The sequence below is a fragment of the Saccopteryx leptura genome, chromosome X (assembly GCF_036850995.1).
Source record: "Saccopteryx leptura isolate mSacLep1 chromosome X, mSacLep1_pri_phased_curated, whole genome shotgun sequence".
Lineage (NCBI taxonomy): Eukaryota > Metazoa > Chordata > Mammalia > Chiroptera > Emballonuridae > Saccopteryx > Saccopteryx leptura.
The window spans coordinates 109,967,233-109,992,353 of record NC_089516.1 but is presented as its reverse complement, the minus strand read 5'-3'; the positions used below and the strand labels follow the sequence as shown (position 1 = coordinate 109,992,353).

General features: G+C 40.1%; 1 protein-coding gene across 2 annotated transcripts in view; it reads right to left on the bottom strand.

Moving 5' to 3' along the window:
* DOCK11 (dedicator of cytokinesis 11) overlaps window positions 1-25,121 on the bottom strand; it is a 235,505-nt gene that overhangs the window by 12,912 nt on the left and 197,472 nt on the right. For both annotated transcript variants that reach the window (XM_066357342.1, XM_066357343.1), the window contains 4 exons: window positions 21,999-22,105; window positions 4,660-4,782; window positions 1,560-1,673; window positions 894-1,040 (listed from right to left, as the gene is read on the bottom strand). In XM_066357342.1, the coding sequence (XP_066213439.1) occupies window positions 894-1,040; window positions 1,560-1,673; window positions 4,660-4,782; window positions 21,999-22,105 (491 nt within the window). The remainder of the gene's footprint in view (window positions 1-893; window positions 1,041-1,559; window positions 1,674-4,659; window positions 4,783-21,998; window positions 22,106-25,121) is intronic.

Sequence of the window (25,121 nt, the reverse complement as noted above, 5' to 3'; positions counted from 1 at the left end):
TAAAACCATCCTCAAGAGATATAGGTAGATCTACAAAGCAGAGAGGTCATTTTCATGGGAGACAGTGAAAAGTTTTCAGCATTGTCACAGGCTTTTCACTCTGGCAATGTTGCTTACCAGCTGTTAAGTGCTTTACAAAACACCATGCACATCAGAGTGATTCAATAAATACTGCCGTGGCCTATGGATCCTAACGGTACAGGTCCTTTCTATCTTAAAAGTCAATTCTCATTCTGGGCACTCTCATGGGACTAAGGGCGGCCAGGCGTTCCTATTCTGCTTTCCTGAAACTCTGTCTATAGGGAGCCAGGCACTCCCTAGGAAAGGGCATGTCTTGATGGAATGGCTAACCGTTAGACCAAGACCCAAGGTATCTGTCCTAAACCCACTTCATCGCAAATATAAGTACTGAACTAAGTATATCTTAGAATAACGTGTGCCCCAAAATGACTGTAATCATAAAGTATAACACTGAGAATCATGATGAACAACATAAATGGTAATGACAGCTAAACTTTATTAAGCGTGCCAGCTTCTATTATTATTCATGAATGGTTTTTATGTACCAGGAACTCAATCACTTTCCATATATTAACTCATTTAATCCATGTAACAACTCCATGAGGAAGGCACTATTATTATCTCCATTTTACTAATGAAAAAAACGACACCCAGAGAGGTTAATTAACTTCCCCGTGGTCACACAGCTAGCAAGTGACAGAGAATGGAGATGTGAATCCTGTTGTGACTCTAAAGCCCCTGTTTTTTCTTTCACTATCTGGAAAAGCTCTAGCTATTCCCATGCTTCTCCAGCAGCTAATAAAAGGAAAAAGGAACAATATCCCATGCTTGGAACTAACAAATAATGATCCCACAATGCAGGGTATAGTTACCTTGTCTGAATCTTGAATTATTTTCACATTCTCCGTACCAAATTTTTCACCATAAAGTTTAACAAGTCTCAGGGAAATCTCTGAGAGGCCTGTAAGCTTTGGCTCCTTGTAGATGTACTCCTTCCCGTCCTCTTCTTCAAAGAAAGACTGTTGTAAAGTTAAACATACAATACTTTATAAATAGTATGAGAAAATCTACTCAATAGCTGACAGTAACGCATTTGAAATACATTTTAAATCATCACACTAAAAACCACATCCTTGTATTTCTCCTTTCAACTTAAGGTAAACGAGAACTTTCAAATTCACAGTCACATATGAACGTTACTGGCCCTGAAGACTTCCACAGGAGATTGTTCTCGTTCCCAGTATACTTACCTGGTTTATTTGAAAGTTTGAGTGACTACATATTAAATATATACTTTTAGAAGCTTAACAGAAAATGAAAGTAAGGGGAAAATTCAAATGTTGGACTCTGACCTAATTAATGGATTTAGATATGAGAGCCAAAGTGAACTTTGCCCTTACAAAAGAGCTTCCTGCTGCTGTGACAGGCACTCTATTGAGACAAAATTCTAGACCCAGTAACTGCTGCTATAGTTATCTAATAATTCAAAGGTTGATACTGAAAAAGGAAAAGAACTTTATGAATGAAAGTATATTTACCTGGCCATAAAAAGCAACTCTGAAGAAAGTGCCTAACAGTCTCTTTTTAGAGTGCATAACCTCCATAATTTTTGTGTAAGCTCCATGGAGAGTTCTATAAACGTGAGTAAGTTTCTGAAAAATGAAAATACACAAATCAGCTTTGTCTATAGGTTAGTTAATAAATGTCATTCAGATAAATTCCCAGAGGAAAAATAATAGTATTTCCTTTTCAAAATGGTTTGGTGGGGTAACTCATACTGCTCTCTCCCATTGTCACAATTATACAAAATTCTTAAACAACTTTAGGTCTAAGGGTAGAGCTAAAAATGGTCAAACAACACTGTATTTTTAAGTATCATGCTTTATTTCATTAATATCTCAATGGTGATATGTAGTTTACCATTATTATGTATGTATTATAATTGACTGCTAGTCTGAATTATTTAAATTGAAACAGAAGCAAAATACTTTGCTTGAGCCCTTACGTAGAGAAATACAATAAACAATGTATGCAAAAACTCTGAGATGAAAACAAAAGGCAGGAAAAACATAAGTAATAGTATAAGCCTTGGTGAGGGCTGCTTTTATACAAGTTCACAGATGTTTTCAAAGTATACATCCTTCTGCACACCCAGGAAAGGAGAGCACATTGTGTGAAGAACATTATCAAGACTGTGAAACAACAACCTACAGAGTGGGAGAAAATATCTGCAAATTACAGATCTGATAAAGGTTTTGTATCCAGGAAATATTAAGAAGTCTCACAATTCACAACAACAAAAAGAAGTGCAGATCAACGGGTACATGGAAAGATGTGCAACACTACCACTAATCATCAGGGAAATGGAAATCAAAACCATTCTGAGTGAGATACCACCTCACACCTGTCAGAATGGCTGTTATCAACGACGCAAGAGTAAGTGTTGGCGGGAATATAAATTGGTGCAGTTACTACGGAAACCAGTATGGAGCTTCTTCTAAAAGAAGAAGCTGATACAGCAATTCCATTTCTGGGTATTTATCTGAAGGATACAAAAAAAGAAATATGCACCCCCATATTCACTGCAGCATTATTTATGATAGTCAAAACATGGAAACAATCTAAATGTCTATCGATGGATGAATGGATAAAGATGATGTGTGTGACCACAATGGGATATTTATTAAACTATAAAAAACAATGAAATCTTGCCATCTGCAACAACAGGGACGGACCTTGAGGGCACATGCTAAATGAAATAAGTCAGACAGAGAAAGCCAAATATTGTATGATCTCACTTATGTTAAATTGAAAAAGCAAAACACACACACACACACACATACACCCCGAGCTTATGTATACATATATAGTTTATACATGTGTGTGTGTGTGTGTGTGTGTGTGTGTGTGTGTGTGTGTGTGTATATATAGTTGTTTTTAATGTGCAGGAAAGATATATTTTCCTTACTTCACTATAAGTTGATTGAGTAGTAAAATGCTCCTTGGGTTTCTAATAGCTTGATGTTTAACCCAAGGGTAAGAAAGTAGATATTTTGAAACTTTTTATAAGGTTTTTAGGACATAATCTTTTGATAGGAGGGGTAATGCCAACTCCTGTCTCATAGGCTATTCTTTGCCATCTATATGACCTAGGTTTATTTCTTTTAACTCTTGCTTATTGACATAATCACATGAATTCCACTATGATTTCTCAGGCATGCCCCTTATGAACCAAAAGTATGGCAAAGAGAGGAAGAGCCAGAATAAAAAGTGAGTTAGATCAGAGCGAGTTTGGAACAGAGATTAGAACACTACCCAGATGATGATGTAAGTATCTGTGTTCTCACTCTTGGAAATGTCAACAAAGAAAGACATCTGCTGTATCTACCTTTTGTTAATTATCTGCTTACTATATTTAAGTGTAAACTATTTTTTAATGGTCTGAATCCTAAATGAACTCTTCCCAGCACAGCAGGGGTAGAAATTACGATGTGGACTCAAGAGATTTGTATGTAATATATATATAAAATCTTGTTTAGTGTCAGTGGCAATAGCTGTTCATTATGCTACTATCTTTTATGAACTACACTTTATCAACAACTTTATCTGGCAAACTAAACCAGAAAAACTCCTCATAATAGCACTATTACTAGGGCCTTATTACCTCCCCAATGTCACCTGCCAGTACTTTTAGTCTCCCCCACAGAATTGCAAATAGAATCAAGTCTATGCCTGTTCTGGGGCAACATGAAAATCCAATAGTTTTTTGTAAGTGAAGGTTTAGTGAAGACAATATTTATTTGGGTTTTTTTATATACCATGAGGGGAAGTAGGGAGATGACTAGAGAGAACCTATGGTATAATCTAAACTTCACTTTATATTTTGGATATCTTACCCTTAATTTCATTGGAGCACATATATAAATATATGATAGAATTCTAAGAATTGAACACCACTTTTTTTTTATAGTGACAGTAGGAGAGATTCAGAGATAGACTCCCACAAGTGCCTAGACCAGGATCCACCTGGCAACCCCTGACTGGGGCCGATGCTCTGCCCATCTGAGCCCATGCTTGCAACCTAGCTATTTTAAGTGCCTGAGACAGAGGCTCCAAGGAGCCATCCTGAGTGCCCAGGGCCAATGTGTTTGAACTAATAGATTGAGCCATGGCTGTGGGAGAGAGAAGGGAGAGAGGGAGACAGAGAAAGAGAGAAAAAAAGGGAGAGGGATGAGAGGAGAAGCAGATGGTTGCCTCTCCTATGTGTCCTGACCAGAAATCAAACCTGGGACTTCCACACGTTGAGCCAACACTCTACCACTGAGCAAATCAGCCAGTGCTCAAACAGCATTTTAAGGATTGTAACTTTCCAACTGCACAAGTGTCAAAGTGATACATTAAATATTTACATTCTATGATAAAATGTCATAATACAATTAAGCTTCTGTTCTTCAGAGAGAATTGTCACAAGGTACATAGTAACATTAACTATATTACTATTTTTTCCAAGATCAGTATTTTCCCAAGATCAATAAACTATTATCACAGATGTGATAAAGGTTTAATGTCCAGAAAATATAAAGAACTCTCAGAATTCAACAAAAAATGGGCAATGATGCAAATGTTTAAACCACCTACCTCAAATTCACGACGCTTCTCATAAATTGGAATGATCAACTTGGAAATTTCAGAAATTACTTCGTAACGTTCTGCTTTCCATAAGCCATCCACACACTGTTCCAGCAGCTCCAGCAAAACTTCCTACATCAAGAGAAAAATGCATTAGGAATTAAAACAGTTTTTGAGTTCTGGGCAAATAAATTTTGAACCATTTAAAGTTAATAAAGAAGAAACAAAATGTACTAATTTATTTATTTATTTATTTTACAGAAACAGAGAGAGAGAGAGAGTCAGAGGGATAGATAGGGACAGACAGACAGGAATGGAGAGAGATGAGAAGCATCAATCATTAGTTTTTCATTGCGACACCTTAGTTGTTCATTGATTGCTTTCTCATATGTGCCTTGTTCATGGGCACAGCAGACCAAGTAACCCCTTGCTTGATCCAGCGACCATGGGTCCAAGCTGGTGAGCCTTGCTCAAACCAGATGAGCCCGCACTCAATCTGGCAACCTCGGGGTCTCAAACCTGGGTCCTCGGCATTCCAGTCTGACGCTCTACCCACTGTGCCACTGCCTGGTCAGGCCAAAATATACTAATTTAAATGAAATGCACAGGATTATATTTCTGTAACTACAAATATGAAATCAAATATTTGAAACTGAAACTATTCTTAAAATATGAAATTAATGTTGTCAACAGTAAACTACATCTATTTATTTTGTTTAGTCACATAATAAAAATGTTTACTATATTTACAAATGGTAATGCACTGAAAAGGATCACCTTTCAAAAGGGATAAATTGTTCCAAACTGTAGTGTCTGAATGCCTAACAGGGTAAATTTTATGAAGCCTATAAATGTCCACTATTTTCCCTTAAAATTGAAATTATATTATATACAAAATATACAGTATTTCCCCATGTGTAATATGCTCCCATGTATAAGACACACCTTAATTTGGGGGCCAGAAATTTCAAAAAGAAAAAGTTACATAAAGTTATTTAACTCGAGTTTTATTCATCATAAAATTCATACAACACTTCATCATTGTCAGAACTCCCATTCATTAGCTTGTCTTCACATGTGTCTGATGACGAATCACTGTCTTCAACAATGAGCACAAAAAAAAAGGATGAATGAGTGGGAAGTAAAAAAAAACAACCACTGTCTAAGACACACCCAGTTTTTAAACCCCAAATTTTTTGAAAAAAGGTGTGTCTTATACATGGGGAAATACAGTAATAGTCTTAATTAAATTTGACAACTCTTAAATTGTTGCATTAGCAATTAGGTGTTTATAAAAATGTGATTTAGGGAAAGAATGCTTCCTTCTCACTGTTGATTCTAAAATATAGTGAGAATCACAGGGTAACGGCTCCAGATAGAGATCTCTAACCTTGCCAGATGGTAACAGCTGCTATAAAACAAACTTTTGTGAACCATCATTTCATGTTCTCAACAATAAAATGATGAAACTAATTATTTATTTTTAGTGAGAGAGAGGGAAACAGAGAGACAGAGAGAGGGACACACAGACAGGAAGGGAGAGAGATGAAAAGCATCAATTCTTCGTTGTGGCAACTTAGTTGTTCACTGATTGCTTTCTCATATGTGCCTTAACTGGGGGGGGGGGGAGCTACAGCAAAGCAAGTGACCCCTTGCTCAAGCCAGCGACCTTGCACTCAAGTCAGCGACCTCGGTGTTTTGAACCCGGGTCCTCTGTGTCCCACGCCAATGCTCTATCTGCTGCGCCACCACCTGCTCAGGCAATAATGAAACCAATTATTGACACTATCCATAAGTCTTCACAGTTTATTTTTATCTTAAAGAGATGTACTTCAGACCTACAGAACTGATGACTAAATAAGGCTTTTCCTGTATGTCCTTTAAATAATTTTGAGCATACCTTTGTAAACTAGCTTTTTCACTTGTTTTCCTTGTCTGGCCAGTGGCAGCACCCTATATACCCTTAGCAGTTTTGACTTTACCCTTCTTTTTTTATTATTATTTATTGACTTAAGAGAGAGGGAGATAAAGAGGGAGGAGAGGCAGGACAGTGAGAAGCATCAACTACTTCTACTTCACTTTAGTAGTTCATTGATTACTTCACGTATGTGTCTTGATGGGGGTGGGGGTGGCTCAAACCAAGCCAGCAATCCCTTGCTCAAGCTGGCGAGCGTGTACTCATGCCAGCAACCTTGGGGTTTTGATCCAGTGACCTCAGTATTCCGAGTCAACGTTCTATCATCTGAACCACCACTGGTCTGGCAGACCTTACCCTTCTTTATGAGTTGAGTTGTTTCTCAAAAAGTAGAAATCCTAATGACCAGTACCTCAGAATATGACCTGACTTGAAAATAGGGTCATTGTAGATATAATTAGTTAAGGTAAAGCCATACTGGTGTAGGATGGGTCTTATGCAATATGACTAGTATCTTTAGAATACAGTCATGAACAGAGAATACAATGTGGCTAGTAGAAGCGCAGATTGGAATGATGCATTTACCAAGGAACACATCCCCCCTCCCACACACAAAATCAACGCCACCATCTGAAGCTAGAAACAGGCAACAAAGGATTCTACTCAAGAGTCTCAGGGGGACATGGTCCTGATGACACTTGGGATTTAATTTTAGGCTTTTAAGACTATAACTATGAGACAATAAATTTCTGTTGTTTTAAGGCACTCACTTTGTGTACTTTGATATGGCAAGCCTAGAAAACTAATACACTCTCTTTTTTCATTCATCCTCTAAGCAGTTCATCACCAAGATTTACCAGTTTTACTTTGTAAAATTTTTCAAACTGGCCCTTCTTCTCCATCTCTACTCTGATTGCTAAGGTTCAAGACCTCATTATCATTTTCTAATTGATCTTCTAGCCTCCAGCCTTGGAGCTTTCCAATCTATCCTCCACAAATCTGCCATTGGGTTCTGATTAAAATTCAAACCAAAGCATGTACCTCTCCCTTCCTGAAATCTCATGATGGTTGGCCGTCATTCACAGAATAAAGAACAAGCTCCTTCATTTGGCATGCAAGGCATGCAATGATCTGGCTGATACTTCTATAATCTCAATTCACCAAGCTTTGTACTTTAAGCTCCAACCACAGTAAACCTACTAGTATTTCCCCTGAAGCACCATAGTGTTGTCCCCTCTTGTCCTTTAATCCACCCTTCACTTGGTCAACCTCTCTAAAACAGCTTAGGTAGCACCTCTTCCAGGACCCTTCCCCTGATCAACACAGAGCAGTAAGACATTACACACCTCTTTTCTTACTCTGATAATTCAATGAATGAATATTTATCACTAAATTTGCCCATTATCTCTGCATCTGACTTTCCGAATAAGCTGTGACTCTTTCAAAAGTAGGAACATTTTATTTATATTGATTTCTTCAGTCACTCAGATAGTGGCAGGGCATAGATGTTCGTTAAATGTTGTGACTTGAACAAATGATCTTATTAACATTTAAAAGTTAAATTAAAATTTCCAGCAACAGTGGAAAGAGAGAACTTTCAAGGAATTAAAAATGTGTTACAAGCTAGTAAGATTTGTCCCAGGAATGTAAAGTTGGTTTACAATTACCACATTAACAGAATAAAAAATAATTTTATTTCCAGTTATAAATGCAGAAAGAGCATTTGAAAATCAACACCTGGCTCCGGCTTGTTGGCTTAGTGGTAGAGCGTTGGCCAGGCCTGTGGATGTCCCGGGTTCAATTTCCGGTCAGAGCACACAGGAGAAGCATCCATCTGCTTTTCTACCCCTCCTCCTATTTTTTTTTTCTCTCTCTCTGTCTTCCCTTCTTGTAACCATGGCTCAATTAGAGCATCTTGGCCCCAGGCACTGAGGATGGCTCCATGGCCTCGCCTCAGGCATGAAGAAGAGCTTGGTTGCTGAGCAACGAAGCAACACCCCAGATGGGCAGAGCATTGCTCCCTAGTGGGGTTGAGGGGTGGATGCCAGTCAGGGTGTATGTGGGAGTCTGTCTCTCTGCCTCCTCTCCTCTCACTGAATACAAAAAAAAAATAGATAAAAATAAAATCAAATTTAAAAAAAACTCAACACCCATTCATGATATTAAAAATGAATTCTCTAGAGACACCATATCACCCAGCAGTCCTTCTACTGGGTATCTACTCCAAAACCTCGAAAAAATTGGTATGTAAACACACATGCACCCCCATGTTCACTCGCAACATTATTCACAGTGGCCAAGACATGGAAACAACCAAAGTGTCCTTATATAGAAGATTGGATAAAGAAGATGTGGTACATGTATACTAGGGGTCAGGAACCTATGGCTCATGAGTCAGATGTGGCTCTTTTGATGGCTGCATCTGGCTCACAGACAAATCTTTAATAAAAAAAAATAACGCTAAAAATATAAAACATTCTCATGGATGACAATCCATTCATTTCCTACAGCTCATGTTCATGGTTGCGGGTGGCTGGAGCCAATCACAGCTGTCCTCCGGGACAACACCAAATTTTTATTGAATAATGCATAACATACACAGGTCCTTGTATGGCTCTCATGGAATTACATTTTAAAATATGTGGCGTTCATGGCTCTCTCAGCCAAAAAGGTTCCCAACCCCTGATGTATACAATGGAATACTACTCAGCCATAAGAAATGATATACTGCCATTTGAGACAGCATGGATGGACCTTAAGAACATTATACTGATGGAAACAAGTAAATCAGAAAAAGCTAAGAACTGTATGATTTCATACATAAGTGAAATATAAAACTGAGACTCATGGACATAGCCAAAAATGAAGTGGTTACCAAGGGGAGAGCAGGAGGGAGAGGAATAAAGGGGGCTAAATATATGGTGAAGGAAAGTGGTTTGACTTTTGAGTGATGGGCACACAATGTAATGAATAGTTCATATGCTATGGAGATGTCCACCGGAAACCTATGAGTTCCTATGGATCAATGTTATCCCACTAAATTTAATTTCTAAGTAAAATAAAAGAAAAAATAATTCTCAGGAAAGTAAGAATAGAAGAAATATTCCTCAATCTGATAAAGGGCATCTACTAAAAACCTATAGGCTGAACAGTCTTCTAAATTTGGGGAAAAGTCAAGAATACCTGCTTTTACCAGCTCTATGCAATATAAGCTGAATGTGTAAGACAGTGCGACAAGACAAGAAAAAGAGAGAAAAGGTATTCAGATTTGCAAACATACAACTGGCTTTCTGTGCAGATGACATGATTGTATACTAAAACTAGTAAGTGTTTGGCAAGGTTGTAGATTATGAGGTCAACGTACAAAATTAATTCTATTTTAATATTTTAGATTTTTATATGCTAGCAACAACAAATTGAAAATTAGCCTGACCAGGTGGTGGTGCAGAGGATAGAGCATCAGACTGGGACGCAGAGGACCCAGGTTCGAAACCCTGAAGTTGCTGGCCTGAGCGCAGGCTCACCGGCTTGAGCACAGGGTCATGGCTTGAACTGAAGGTTGCTGGTTCTAGCAAGGGGTCACTCACTTTGCTGCAGCTCCCCAGTCAAGGCACATATGAGAAAGCAATCAATGAACAACTAAGGAACCACAAAGAAGATTTGGTGCTTCTCATTTCTCCCCGTCCTGTTTTTCTGACTCTTTCTCTGTCACACACACAAAAAAAGAAAAAAAATAGAAAATTAAAAAATCAAGCAATACTATTTATAGTAGCACCAAAAATATCAATTATCTAACAACACACCCAGCAAAAACCTTCTATCCAGAAAATCACAAAATATTGGTTGGAGAAATTAAAGACTATTTAATTAAACATTTATTGATAGAAAGTCTCAACATTGTTAAGCTCTCCATTCTTCATGTAATGAAATATAAATTTAACAAAATACTTAAAAAAATCTAGCAGGCTAATTTGAAGAATTAGAAAGGATGAATCTGGCCCTGGCCAGTGGTTTAGTGGATAGAACATCAGCCCAGCATGCAGATGTCCGACGCACAATTCTCACTCAGGGGACACAAGAGAAGCAATCACCTGTTTCCCCCTCCTCCTCTTCCCCTCCTGTGGCCAGTGACTCAACTGATTCGAGTGTGGCTCTGGGCTCCGAGGATAGCTTCATTGGTCTAAGATGTCAGCCTCAGGTGCTAAAAATAGCTCAGTGATTTGAGCATTGGTCTAAGATAGGGTTGCTGGGTGGATCCTAGTTAGGGGACATGTGGGAGTCTGTCTCTCTATCTCCCCTCCTTTCTCCTCTCATCTATAAAAAAAAGAGGAATCTAAATTTTATCTGGAAATTCCAAGGATGTAGAATAGCCAAAATGACATTGAAAAAAACAACAACAAACAAACATAAGTGGAGGGCTAACACTGCCTCATTTTAAGACTCATAAAATTATAGTAATCAAGACAGTGTAATATTGGTATCAAGATGGACAAACAAATCAGTGTTATAGGACAGAGTTAAGAAATAGCCTACACATATATGAAGAACTAAAATTTGATCAAGGTGCCAAAGGAATTCAATGGAGCAAAAGAGAAATTTTATTCTTCACCAAGTGGTATAGACCATCTAAAAATCTGTTAAAAAAATAAATCTGGCTTCTATTTCATTCTTTGCTCAAAAATTAATTTTAAATAAATTATAGACATAAGCAAAACACAGAAACAAAGTTTATAAAGAAACTATAAGACATCTTCACAATCTTGAGGTAAGCAAATCACTTTTGGACTAGACGCAAAAAGAACAAACTATTAAATGGAAAATTAGACTTCATCAAAACCAAAACTTTCTGATCAATAAAAGACTCAATTAGGAAAGTGAGTAAACAAATCACAGATTGGTGTATAAATTGTAGCACATATATCTGACAATGGACATACATCCAGAAAAAAGAAAGAACTCCCATAAACTAATGAAAAAATTTAACAATGCAAGCTTTTAAATGGCCAAAAGAATTGAAAAATATTTCACGTCTGAAAGGAAAAGGAGCAGAGCAGAAAGTACTCAACATCATCAGTGAAATGCAAATAAAAAACATGAGATACAACGCATGCTTAACAGTATGGCAAAAATTCAATCAGCTGTTGGTGAGAATGTGCCATAACTGAAATTCTCATTCATTGGTGATGGGTGTACAAAATGGTACAAACACTTTGAAAACCTCTTCGGTAATTTCTTATAAAGTTAAGTATATATAACTCCCCAGGAGACAGCAATTTCATTCTTATGTATTTAGACAAGAAAAATAAAAGCGTATGTCCACAAAATGTAATAGATAAGAATGTTTAAATCAGCCTATTCATAACAGCTCCAAACTGGAAACAATCTAAAATCAGTTAACTGGAAAATGGATTAAAAAGATGATATATCGATACAATGGAGTATTATGGAGTAAAGAAAAAAATCCTTTAGATATATGCAACAATATAGATGTATCTCAAAACATTAAACATTATGTTAAGCAAAAGAAGCCAGATACAAAAAGGTACACACTGAACAATTTCACTTCTATGACACCAAAACACAGGCAAAACTTATCTATGGTGATAGAAATCAGATAATGGGGGTGGAGAGATTGACTGGAAATGGGCACAAGGCTACTTTCTTCTTTATTTCTTCTTCTTATTTTCCAAGTGAGAAGAGGGGAGATAGAGAGACAGGCCCCCACATGCACGCTGACCAGGATCCACCTGGCAACCCTCATCTTGGGCCGATGCTCTGCCCATCTTGGGACATACTTGCAACTGAGCTATTTTTAGCACCTGAGGTGGAGGCTCCACGGAGCCATTCTAGGTAACCAGGGCTGATGCATTTGAACCAATGAGCCATGACTCTGGGAGGGAAATAAGAGAGACAGAGAAAGATAAGGAAGGAGGTGGAGGGGTGGAGAATCAGATGGTCACTTCTATGTGACCTGACCAGAAATTGAACCCAAGACATCCACATGCTCGGCCAACATTCTACCACTGAGCCAAACAAGGCTCCTTTCTAGGGAATGGACATGTTCTATTTCTTATATCTGGTGGTAATTTACAATTGTAATAATTCATCAAATTGTTCACTTAAGATGTGCACATGACCACGTACGTCAAAATTACAACTAGGCCCTGGCCGGTTGGCTCAGTGGTAGAGCGTCGGCTTAGCGTGCAGAAATCCCGGGTTCGATTCCCAGCCAGGGCACACAGGAGACGCGCCCATCTGCTTCTCCACCCCTCCTCCTCTCCTTCCTCTCTGTCTCTCCCTTCCCCTCCCGCAGCCGAGGCTCCATTAGAGCAAAGATGGCCTGGGCTCTGGGGATGGCTCCTTGGCCTCTGCCCCAGGCTCTGGAGTGGCTCTGGTCGCAACAGAGCAATGCCCTGGAGGGGCAGAGCATCGCCCCCTGGTGGGCAGAGCATCGCCCCTGGTGGGCGTGCCGGGTGGATCCCGGTCGGGCGCATGCGAGAGTCTGTCTGACTGTCTCTCCCCATTTCCAGCTTCAGAAAAAAAAAAAAAATTACAACTAAATTATAGAACAGTCAACCTTGGTAACCATCAGAAGACTAACTGAACAGAAGTCTTTTTTTTTTTTTATAATAAATTTTTATTAATGATAATGGGATGACATTAATAAATCAGGGTACATATATTCAAAGAAGACATGTCTAGGTTATTTTGTCATTAAATTATGTTGCATACCCCTCGCCCAAAGTCAGATTGTCCTCCGCCTCCCTCTATCTAGTTCTCTGTGCCCTTCCCCCTCCCCCTAACTCTCTCCCTCCCTCCCTCCCATATCCTCCCTCCCCCCACCCCTGGTAACCACCACACTCTTGTCCATGTCTCTTAAGTCTCGTTTTTATGTTCCACCAATGTATGGAATCATGTAGTTCTTGTTTTTTTCTGATTTACTTATTTCACTCCGTATAATGTTATCAAGATCCCACCATTTTGCTGTAAATGATCTGATGTCATCATTTCTTATGGCTGAGTAGTATTCCATAGTGTATATGTGCCACATCTTCTTTATCCAGTCTTCTATTGAAGGGCTTTTTGGTTGTTTCCATGTCTTGGCCACTGTGAACAGTGCTGCAATGAACATGGGGCTACATGTGTCTTTACGTATCAATGTTTCTGAGGTTTTGGGGTATATACCCAGTAGAGGGATTACTGGGTCATAAGGTAGTTCTATTTGCAGCTTTTTGAGGAACCACCATACTTTCCTCCATAATGGTTGTACTACTTTACAGTCCCACCAACAGTGGATGAGAGTTCCCTTTTCTCCGCAGCCTCTCCAACATTTGCTATTACCCGTCTTGTTGATAATAGCTAATCTAACAGGGGTGAGGTGGTATCTCATTGTAGTTTTGATTTGCATTTCTCTAATAACTAATGAAGCTGAGCATCTTTTCATATATCTGTTGGCCATTTGTATTTCTTCCTGGGAGAAGTGTCTATTCATGTCCTCTTCCCATTTTTTTTATTGGATTGTTTGTTTGTTTGTTGTTGAGTTTTATGAGTTCTTTGTAAATTTTGGATATTAGGCCCTTATCTGAGCTGTTGTTTGAAAATATCATTTCCCATTTAGTTGGCTGTCTCTTTATTTTGATATCAGTTTCTCTTGCTGAGCAAAAACTTTTTATTCTGATGTAGTCCCATTCATTTATCTTTGCCTTCACTTCTCTTGCCATTGGAGTCAAGTTCATAAAATGTTCTTTAAAACCCAGGTCCATGAGTTTAGTACCTATGTCTTCTTCTATGTACTTTATTGTTTCAGGTCCTATATTTAGGTCTTTGATCCATTTTGAATTAATTTTAGTACACGGGGACAGGCTATAGTCGAGTTTCATTCTTTTGCATGTGGCTTTCCAGTTTTCCCAACACCATTTGTTGAAGAGGCTTTCTTTTCTCCATTGTGTGTTGTTGGCCCCTTTATCAAAGATTATTTGACCATATATATGTGGTTTTATTTCTGGGCTTTCTATTCTGTTCCATTGGTCTGAGTGTCTATTTTTCTGCCAATACCATGCTGTTTTGATTATCGTGGCCCTATAATATAGTTTAAAGTCAGGTATTGTAATGCCCCCAGCTTCATTCTTTTTCCTTAGGATTGTTTTGGCTATTCGGGGTTTTTTATAGTTCCATATAAATCTGATGATTTTTTGTTCCATTTCTTTAAAAAATCTCATAGGGATTTTGATGGGAATTGCATTAAATTTATATATTGCTTTGGGTAATATGGCCATTTTAATTATATTTATTCTTCCTATCCAAGAACAAGGAATATTTTTCCATCTCATTGTGTCTTTTTCTATTTCTCTTAGCAATGCCTTGTAGTTTTCGTTATATAGGTCCTTTACATTCTTTGTTATGTTTATTCCTAGGTATTTTATTTTTTTTTGTTGCAATCGTGAAGGGGATTATTTTTTTGAGTTCGTTTTCTAATATTTCATTGTTGGCATATAGAAAGGCTATGGACTTTTGTATGTTAATTTTGTATCCTGCAACCTTACTGTATTGGTTTATTGTTTCTAATAATCTTTTTGTGGAGTCCTTCGGGTTTTCGATGTATAGGATCATATCATCAGCAAAAAGTGATACCTTTACTTCTTCTTTTCCGATATGGATGCCTTTTATTTCTTTGTCTTGTCTGATTGCTCTGGCCAGAACTTCTAGCACCACGTTAAATAAGAGTGGAGAGAGTGGACAACCCTGTCTTGTTCCTGATTTAAGGTAGAAAGTCCTCAGTTTTATGCCATTTAATATGATGTTGGCTGATGGTTTATTGAACAGAAGTCTTAAAACTAAAGATAGGCCCTGGGCGGTTGGCTCAGTGGTAGAGCGTCAGCCTGGCGTGCAGGAGTCCCGGGTTCAATTCCCGGCCACGGCACACAGGAGAAGTGCCCATCTGCTTCTCTACCCCCACTCCTTCCTCTCTGTCTCTCTCTTCCCTTCCCACAGCCAAGTCTCCATTGGAGCAAAGTTGGCCCAGGCGGTGAGGATGGCTCTTTGGCCTCTGCCTCAGGCGCTAGAGTGGCTCTGGTCGTGACAGAGCGATGCCCCAGATGGGCAGAGCATCGCCCCCTGGTGGGAGTGCCAGGTGGATCCTGGTCGGGCGCATGTGGGAGTCTGAGTGCCTCCCCGTTTCCAACTTCAGAAAAATACAAAAAAAAAGCCAAACAACAAAACAAAAACTAAGGATATACAGAAGAAGCCAAGTCAAGACTCGTAGGAATGGCGGATACACAAAAAAAGCTGTCCCTGCTCCCACATGTAGTGGTTGAGAAGCTAGAGGGGTATCTTAGCTGCAGAGATCCCGCTGAGGAGTGAGGGGTGTCAACCCCACACGAGGCTCCCCAGCCCAGAGCAGAGAGCTGGGAATAGGAACCCACATAACATCTGGCTGTGAAAATCAGTAACATTTCTCTCTGCTTGAGTGAGACAAGAGACTGCTGGAAATTCAGGTGCCCTCTTAAAGGACACCGTACAAAATCTTACAGACATTCACCCTGGGCTCTGGCAGAGGGATGGTGATGTGGAGCAGACTGGCGACACACAGGAAGGAACTGATCATATGGCTTCAGGAAGAGGGCTGGAGGGACAGATGCCAATGTCCCTGTGCTGCATGCCTCCTCCTGCACTGCCCATGGAGGCCTCTTTCCTGGACTGAGCACTCCCCTGATTCAGCATTAGCCCGGGGAGCTGTTAAGGGCCCCATCTTGATGACTCAGTGAGGCCCCTCCATGCCAAGCTCACACAAAGCTGTTAGCTCTGTGTGCGGCAGCCGGCCTGGACCCTACTTACAGTCTTTCTTGAAAAACTCTTAAGGGATTGAAGGCAAGCTTGGGGGTGGCTGGGGACACACAGGGAGAGAATCAACTGTGTGACTTCACTTTAGGGTGAGGGCCATCTTCCCATGTGACTGACAGGCAGCACTGTTCCTGTGCAGAGCTCTCCTACCACACAGCCAGACTGTAATCTGCTTTAGCTTGATGGACTCTACTGGTTACACCCTGATGAATCTCTGAGGCCCTATGCAATGGCAAAAGTCCACAGGCTCCAGCTGGGTGGCGGCTGGCCTTGACGTACCCCTTGACACTTTTGCTGAGTGCTCTGTGACCCAGTACTGGTGGTGTTGAGTTTGAATCTACTGGGTGGGAACCAAAGTACGTTTACCGCTATATATGAAACACAGAGTTTATTCCTGTATTAACAGTCTCCTACCTTGTACAATGGATAGCCAGCAATGGATCTTGGGGTGACTTAAGCATTTTCTTGACCTGCTCCAGGCCTGGAACTGGTTGCAGCCAGCGTTAGTGCACAATTTGGTCCTTGCCATGCAACTAAGGCCCAGAACAGGCAGCTACCAACCATGGATCACTCTGTAGCTACCAACAGGTAACCCATGGCTGGTCACAGGAAACATCTGGCATTGATCTGCACCAGGGGCCCTCCCAAGAGGCCCCAGAACCAACACATCTGGTGGTTGGCTTCAGACCACAACAGAACACGACCCAATTAGCTCCATAAGCAGCATGTCTGCCTGACCAGGTGGTGGCGCAGTGGAAGGAGCTTCGACCTGGAATGCTGAGGACCCATGTTCGAAACCCGAGGTTGCTGGCTTGAGCAAGGGGTCACTCGCTCTGCTGGAGCACAGCCAGTCAAGGCACATATGAAAAAGCAATCAATGAACAACGAAGGGGCCATAACAAAGAATTGGGGATGTTTCTCCTTTTTCTTCTGTCCAGCCTGTCTGTCCCTATCTCTCGCTTAAAAAATGGGGGGCATATCTAGAGGGGGGGTCTTGGCAGGCACCAGACCCTGCTGGGAAAAATTCCACTTCATGGGGACAGCCCCTTCCTCCACAGCAACTAGTACATAGTGGTCAATTGGCTGTGAGGCCAATCCTCATAGCCAGCCAACCTGAGGGTCAACACAACCCACAGACATGCCAACAGCAATTCAGACTCAACTACAACATGAGGGTTCACATAACTCACACAAGGAATACTCCTGGAGCATCTAGCTCCGGTGATAAGGGAGACGGCACCACTGAGAACCACAGGACACCTACCATATAAGGCCGCCATACCACGGCTGGGAGACAGCACATCTACTGATACACAGAAACAAATACAGAAAGGCAACCAAAATGGGGAGACAAAGAAACATGCCTGAAATGAAAGAACAGAAAGAATCGCCCAGGGGGGAAAAACTAAATAAAATGGAGGCAAGCGATCTACCAGATACAGAACTCCTAACAATGGTTATAAGGATGCTCAAGGAACTTAGGGAAAGAATAGATAAGCTCAGTGAGAACTTCAACAAAGAGGTATGCAAACTGGAAAGAAAGAGGTAAAACTTATTATTTGAAGAGAACATGATACCATATATAGAGAACCCTAAAGATTCCACGAAAAAACTACATATACACAATAGGATATTACTCCGCTGTTAAAAAAAAAAAAAATCTTACCATTTGTGACAGTATAGATAGACTTGTAGAGTACTATGCTAAGTAAAATTAAGTCAGAGAAAGACACATAGCATATGATTTCATTTATAGTATATGTAGAATCTAAAGAACAATATAAATAAACAAAATAGAAACAGATTCATAGATACAGAGAACAGACTGATGGTGGACAGAGGGGAGGGTGGCTGGGGGACTAGGTGAAAAAAGTAAAGGGTGAAAAAGAAAAGAAGTACAGATTGCAAGTTACAGAACAGTCACAGGGATGTAAAGTACAGCATAGGGGATATAGACAATAATGTTGTAATAACTGTGTATGGTGCCGGGTGGGTACTGGAAATATTGGGGGAACACTGGTAAAGTATATGATCATGTAACTATTATGCTACATACCTGAAACTAAGACAAAATAATATTGAATGTAAACTGTAATTAAAAAATAAAATTAAAAAAATGTGTGCATTTTACTGTATGTTAATTTCATCTTTAAAACCTCTGGCAAATCAAAAGTCAAAATTGCAGTTTTAAAAACAAATTAAATTTCATTATTATTGGTTAAACTCATGTATTTATTTATTTATTATTTTTATTGATTTCAGAGTGGAAGAGAAACAGAGAGAGAAAGAAAAAGTGATCTGTTCCTGAATGTGACATTTCCGGGGATCGAACCTGCAACCTCTGCATTTGAGGATGATGTTCTAGCCCAGTGGTCCCCAACCCCTGGGCCGCGGACCGGTACCAGTCCGTGAGCCATTTGGTACCAGTCCGCAGAGAAAGAATAAATAACTGACATTATTTCCGTTTCATTTATATTTAAGTCTGAACAATGTTTTATTTTAAAAAAATGACCAGATTCCCTGTTACATCTAAGACTCACTCTTGATGCTTGTCTCGGTCATGTGATACATTTATCCGTCCCACCCTAAAGGCCGGTCCATGAAAATATTTTCTGACATTAAACCGGTCCGTGGCCCAGAAAAGGTTGGGGACCACTGTTCTAGCCAACAGAGCTATCTGGTCAGTGCTAAATCACGTATTTTTAATATAGGCACTAAATGGACAACCATTTGTATTTTTCATTTCAATAAAACTTGGAAATCAATGTCAGTTATTTTTCCATTGGCTAGGGCATAAGGAAGAAGCCTTATTATGTAAACCAAGACATAAAATGGCACTTCATAGAACATGATCTTGTCTGTATATATCAAATAGAAACATGCATAAATTATTACTTTAGAACACAAAAGAGCTGTGACAAATGTGTTTACACAGCACACTGAGTACAGTTCCTGACTAATAAGAAACATGACTGCTTTCCTTGAGAATATATAAAAGGAGTAGAGCTCAAGGACATTTCTATGAATAATTTGAAGCTGCTTTTTGAAAGGCAAGGATGAAACTTCCATTGTGCTGATTCATTTATCTCTCACGGACTCCCTGGAATCTTGCTTCTGCCAGCTGTAAAAACTGGAAGTTTATGGAAAATCATCTAAGACCCAAAATGCACATTAATTTACCCAAGACTTCACAGTCAAATAATGAACTGGGCCTGACCAGATGGTGGCAACCAGGCGGTGGCGCAGTGGACAGAGCATCAGCGTGGGATGCTGAGAACCCAGACTCGAAACCCCAAGGTCACAGGCTTGAGCACGGGATCACAGACATGACTGCATGGTCACTGGGGCTTGAAACCCTAGATCGCTGGCTTGGGCAAGGGGTCACTGGCTCAGCTGGAGCCCCCGCCCCCAGTCAAGGCACATATGAGAAAGCAATTAATGAATAACTAAGTTCCCATGCCTATGAGTTGATGCTTCTCATCTCTCTCCCTTCCTGTCTGTCTGTCCCTCCCTCCCTATCTCTCTCTAAATAATAATAATGATGATGATGAACTGGAATTAAAATTCAATATCTTGATTCTCTCTTACGATTAATTCAGCAAACATGTTTTAAATATCTACTCTTCTATAGAAGATTCTGGGGACAAAAAGAAACCTCACTGTCAAGTAAGTCAGTGATAAAGCCTGACATTTATGTAGCATTTAACGACTTATAAAGAGCCTTTATATTTATTGTGAAGTGACCAGGATAGTATTACTGTCTTTATTTTCCTGATGAGGAGACAGACCCATACAGAAATAGCAGGTTAAGCTTCCAGGCATATCATATTTTAGCTAAATAAAGTGTTTTTTATTTTTTAAAATTTTTTATTTATTCATTTTAGAGAGGAGAGGGAGAGAGAGAGAGAGAGAGAGAGAGAGAGAGAGAGAGAGAGAAAGAAAGAGAGAGAGAGGAGAGACAGAAAGAGAGAAGGGGGAGGAGCTGGAAGCATCAACTCCCATATGTGCCTTGACCAGGCAAGCCCAGGGTTTCGAGCCGGTGACCTCAGCATTTCCAGGTCGACGCTTTATCCACTGCGCCACCACAGGTCATAAAGTATAAAGTGTGTCTCTGTCACGCTTAATACAACTTAAAAGTATATTTCTATGGGACTGCTGTCCCTTAAATCTCTCTGCTTTTGATATTTGTTTTAAAATTTTTTCCCATTCCCATTCTTGGATTGTGAACTTCTCTGTGGTTCAGTCCTCGGGTCCTCTGGTCTTCACTTGCTATTTTCTCCTACCCCACTCCACTTTGGTTCTCACACAGATGTCCCCTCCAGATGTGGATCTCCAACCCTGACCTCTCTGCTTAGGTTCAGTTCTGAATTTCTCATGTCCCGATGGTGATTTTTATTCCAATAACCTTTTATTTCACATTCAACACACATCAAAAGCTGAATTCATCATCTTCCCTATAAAATCACCCCTCTACCATCTTCCTCTAATATCCAAACCTGAAATCTCAGAGCTACTTCTGACTCTTCTCCTCCCACAGCCAGCAAGTTTTCTTCTCTTCATAGTGTTGCCTGGATCTCTATCTGGGTTTAGGCCCCAAGCGCCTCACATCAGGACCGTTAGCTTAGCCCCTTCTCTAGCCTCTAGCCTCTATCCATCTACCTCCAATACATCTTCCATATTGCCACCAAGTTAACCTTTCCTCTTCCTTGATTTCATCTTGTTATTGTTCTGCTCAAAAACTTGTGATGGCAATTCAACATTCTAATGAATAAAACCCAAACATTCCTAGTTCTTCAAAATCAGACCTCAGCTAATAGGCTTCTCTATGTGAATCCACTGGTTTAGTTCAAAGGATTCACTTACATGTGGCCCAAACATGCCTTATGCTCTCCCACCCCTTAACTTTTGTTTCTGCTATTCTCCTGTTAGAACACCTTCAGGATGAACTCATTCTTCAAAACCATCTCTAATCTAGTGCCTCCTCTGTTCTACCTCAGCTCAGCGGCATCTCTCTCACCTTTGACTTTGCATGGAGCATACTGTTTATATTATTCATATGGTACTGTCTTGCTTATTTCCATTTTGTGACGGTGCCTTATTAGAGGACAGAGGTTAGCCATATCTAATTATTTGATTGCTCCTCTAACATTAAGTCCAGAGTTTTGCTCAGAAGTCAGTGCTCAGAGTAAATATTTATTGACTGTGTGATAACTGAAGCTGTCTGCTATCCATGTGAAGTTCAGAGTAGAAATCTTCCACTCAAAAATACTTGTATGCACACTCTACTTAGCTGTAACCTTAACTATATTTAATAGCAATTTTCCCCAAGTATGTTGGCCCTGATCTGGTTACTGTGATGGGGATTTGAGGATCACAAACGTTCCATTTCTGAAACCAGACAACTGGAGGAGTTCCAGAGAGAGGGCTCCACATTCCTAACAGGAACATCTTTGCCCTGGGCAGTCTTAATGCTTCCAGTTCATTAACCCTTAGTCACCTTCCAAATTCAGTTAGCTATAGTACTTTTTAAATAAAAAATATATTTTAAGAAGTTAAATTTATTTAACTGGCAATGAGGGTCCTAGAATCTTACTTCACTGTAATGGACATCCATCATCCCCACGTCTTCTTTCATTGCTCCTTCTTCATCTATATTGGGAGTAATTTTCTTGAAGGCTGAACAGCCATTAGGGAATAATTCTGTGTGAATAAAAAAAAGTGAATTAAGTTTATAAAAAAAAGTATTCTGTAAATAACAGATAGACTTATAGTGACTGGTTACCCTTAAAAATAAACATATATATTTTTGTGAGGATCAAAATCCTAAGTGTAATTTTCAGCTAAATTTTTTAATAGATTATTTCCATATACTACACATTCTACTGGTCTTTATGCCAAAAAGTGAGCTCAACTTATTTACAAATAAGTTTCATCCTCTGCCTATATATCATCTTCAATGGCTAGTAGAGTAAATGTTTCCTTAATATGATCTAAAAATTGTTGTAAACATTTGATCCCACGTTCAATTATGGCCTCTCACCTAAACAAGAAAGGCATGTACTTTTTAGGTAACCACCGAATGAGTTTTTTGTATCTATCTCTAACTCCTGAAAAATTTGGGGAGGGAGAGTGGGTTGTTGGGGAAGGCGTAACCTAGGACTGGTAAGACAGAAAGAAAAAGAAAAACAGACGGCAAGTATCAAGTATCCTTGGAGAAACAGAACAGGGCTGTGAAGAACCAGATCTTTTGGAGTTAGACCCAGCTCTATCACTAATTGTGTGGATTTTAGGCTTTTGTCTCTCTGGGATTGTAAAAAGGTCTCATCAGCTGTAATACAGAAATAATAACTACCTTATGAGAATGAAATGAAATGTAAAGTGTTTAGAAAGGAACCTAGTATATAAGAAGTATGCAATGGCCTGAACAGGTGGTGGCGCAGTGGACAGAGCATTGGACTGGGAAGCAGAGGACCCAGGTTTGAAACCCCGAGGTTGCCAGCTTGAATGCAGGCTCATCCTGCTTGAGTGCGAGGTTGCTGGCTTGAGCATGGGATCATAGACATAACCCCATGGTCACTGGCTTGAGCCCAAAGGTCTCTAGCTTGAAGCCCAAGGTTGCTAGCTTGAGCCAGGGGTCACTCGGTCTGCGGTAGCCCTCCTGGTCAAGGCACAAATGAGAAAGCAATCAATGAACAACTGAGGAGCTGCAACAAAGAGCCACAATGAAGAATTGATGCTTCTCATCTCTCCCTTTCTGTCTGTCTCTATCTGTCCCTCTCTCTGTATCTCTGTCACTGTCATAAAAAAGTATGCAATGACTTATTACCAAACAAAGCTACCAATAAACAAACTAGCTTTCCCAAGATAGAACAATTGCTGTCAGCTGGTATAGTAACTCTGCAGCTGGACCCTTGGGAGGTAAGAAATGAGCTCAAGCTAAGAACAGCTACTATGGGATTGTGGACTAAATTGTTACTGTCAAACAAGAGTAGGTGTAGAAGACTATGTGGTTGCCCTACAGATTCTAGACAGAGGAACATGTCCAACCACTCCTGTTGTGGCTGTCTTTACCTTTATCTAAGTGACCTGTAAATTTAAGATTTAAGGAAAGTTCAGCCTCCTTATAAAAGAATCTGCTAGTCAGTGAAAAGTGGCTGGGCACAAAGGGAACAAATTCTTATCGCAATTGATCACAAGAGACCAACCATTGCAATCTATTGTTCTACGATCTCTCTAATAGTGATGCTTAGAAAGAATGACCTACTCAAAACTAAATATCTGGTAAGCTTCCCTGGGTGATAGGCTGGAGAAGAAAGAAGAAAGGCTTAAGAGAATCAAACCACGTATTGAGGATATTTCTCAGAATTTTCATTAAAAAAAAAGGTCATGTAACAGGGCTTGGATTTTGCCAACTCTTCTTGTCTAAATGAAAGCTAACTAGACATACATGACAAAATGCTTGATAGAACATAGGATATGAAATAAGCACTATACTTTTGAGAGAGAGAGCACTGAAATTCTGGTGACAGAAAAGGGAGTTACCGTAAAGACCTCTGTCAAGAATGGAGAAACACAGGGAGTGGTCAGCATTAAGGCGGGTGGAGAGGCGGAAATGAAAATGAGACTTACTGAACTTTAGAACTGTTTTCAAGGATATTAGGTAATAAAAACACTGAAGATAGAGCATGATACACTTCATTTCTGAAGATAAACATGCCTAAAGTACTCTGTTTTAGACTTCTATTCAAAGTACTGGACCACAAGATAAGGAACTGCACCAGAATGCAAATCAGTTCGCTTCCTTCTTGGACAAAGTCTTTCTATGAAAAAAAAAAAAAGAGTGTATGTGGAGGGTCAGCTGAACGAAACATTACGCTCTGTGAGCCAGGTGATTTACATTCAGGATAATACTCCTCATCCTGTGGACTAGATACAAAGGGTTCTGACTGGCAGCTGGTCCCCATGCCACGCTGAGTAACAGCAGTGCATTAGAACTTCAAAAGTTAGGAGAAAAAAAAAAAGGAGAAAATCTTCCACCTGATCACCTCTATGAAATTCAGAGCAAGGCAGTTAAGGAAGAGGGCCTCCAAATTTGAATGAAACCACCCCGTGGTGGGGAGGGTGGGGGGAAGCAGCAGCAGCCAGGCAGCCCAGGTTCGAAAAGCTTCTGGGCACACACCTGCCCTGAAGACCTGATGCCCAAGAGGAAATTCGGCTCCCCCACGGAAGGGGTGAAGGAGCCCGAGAGACCTAGGCTTGTCGGCTAAACTTGCTCCTGCAAAAGTAGAAACAAAGCAAAAACAAAGGCAGCAGGAAAGGATAAATTTGCAGACAAAAAGTGCAAACCAAACGGCAAAGGGGAGCAAAGGCAAAACAAGCCAAAGTGGCTAACCAGGAACCTATCAGGCGTCCTCAAACTTTTTATAAAAACCACCCACTTTTGCAGTGCTGGTCAACCTGGTCCCTACCGACTACTGGTGGGCGGTAGCAGAGCAACCAAAAGGCGGCGCTGCGATTGGCCCACCATGAAAGCTGCAATGCCCACCAGTAGGCGGTAGGGACCAGGTTGACCAGCACTGCAAAAGTGGGCGGTTTTTATAAAATGTTTGACCACGCCTGAATGTGGGAAAATAAAGAAACTAAAAATGAGAGTCCAGCCTCAGGCAAGCAGGATAGAAAGCAGCCATGCCTGATTAATATGGTTATATCCTGTCTC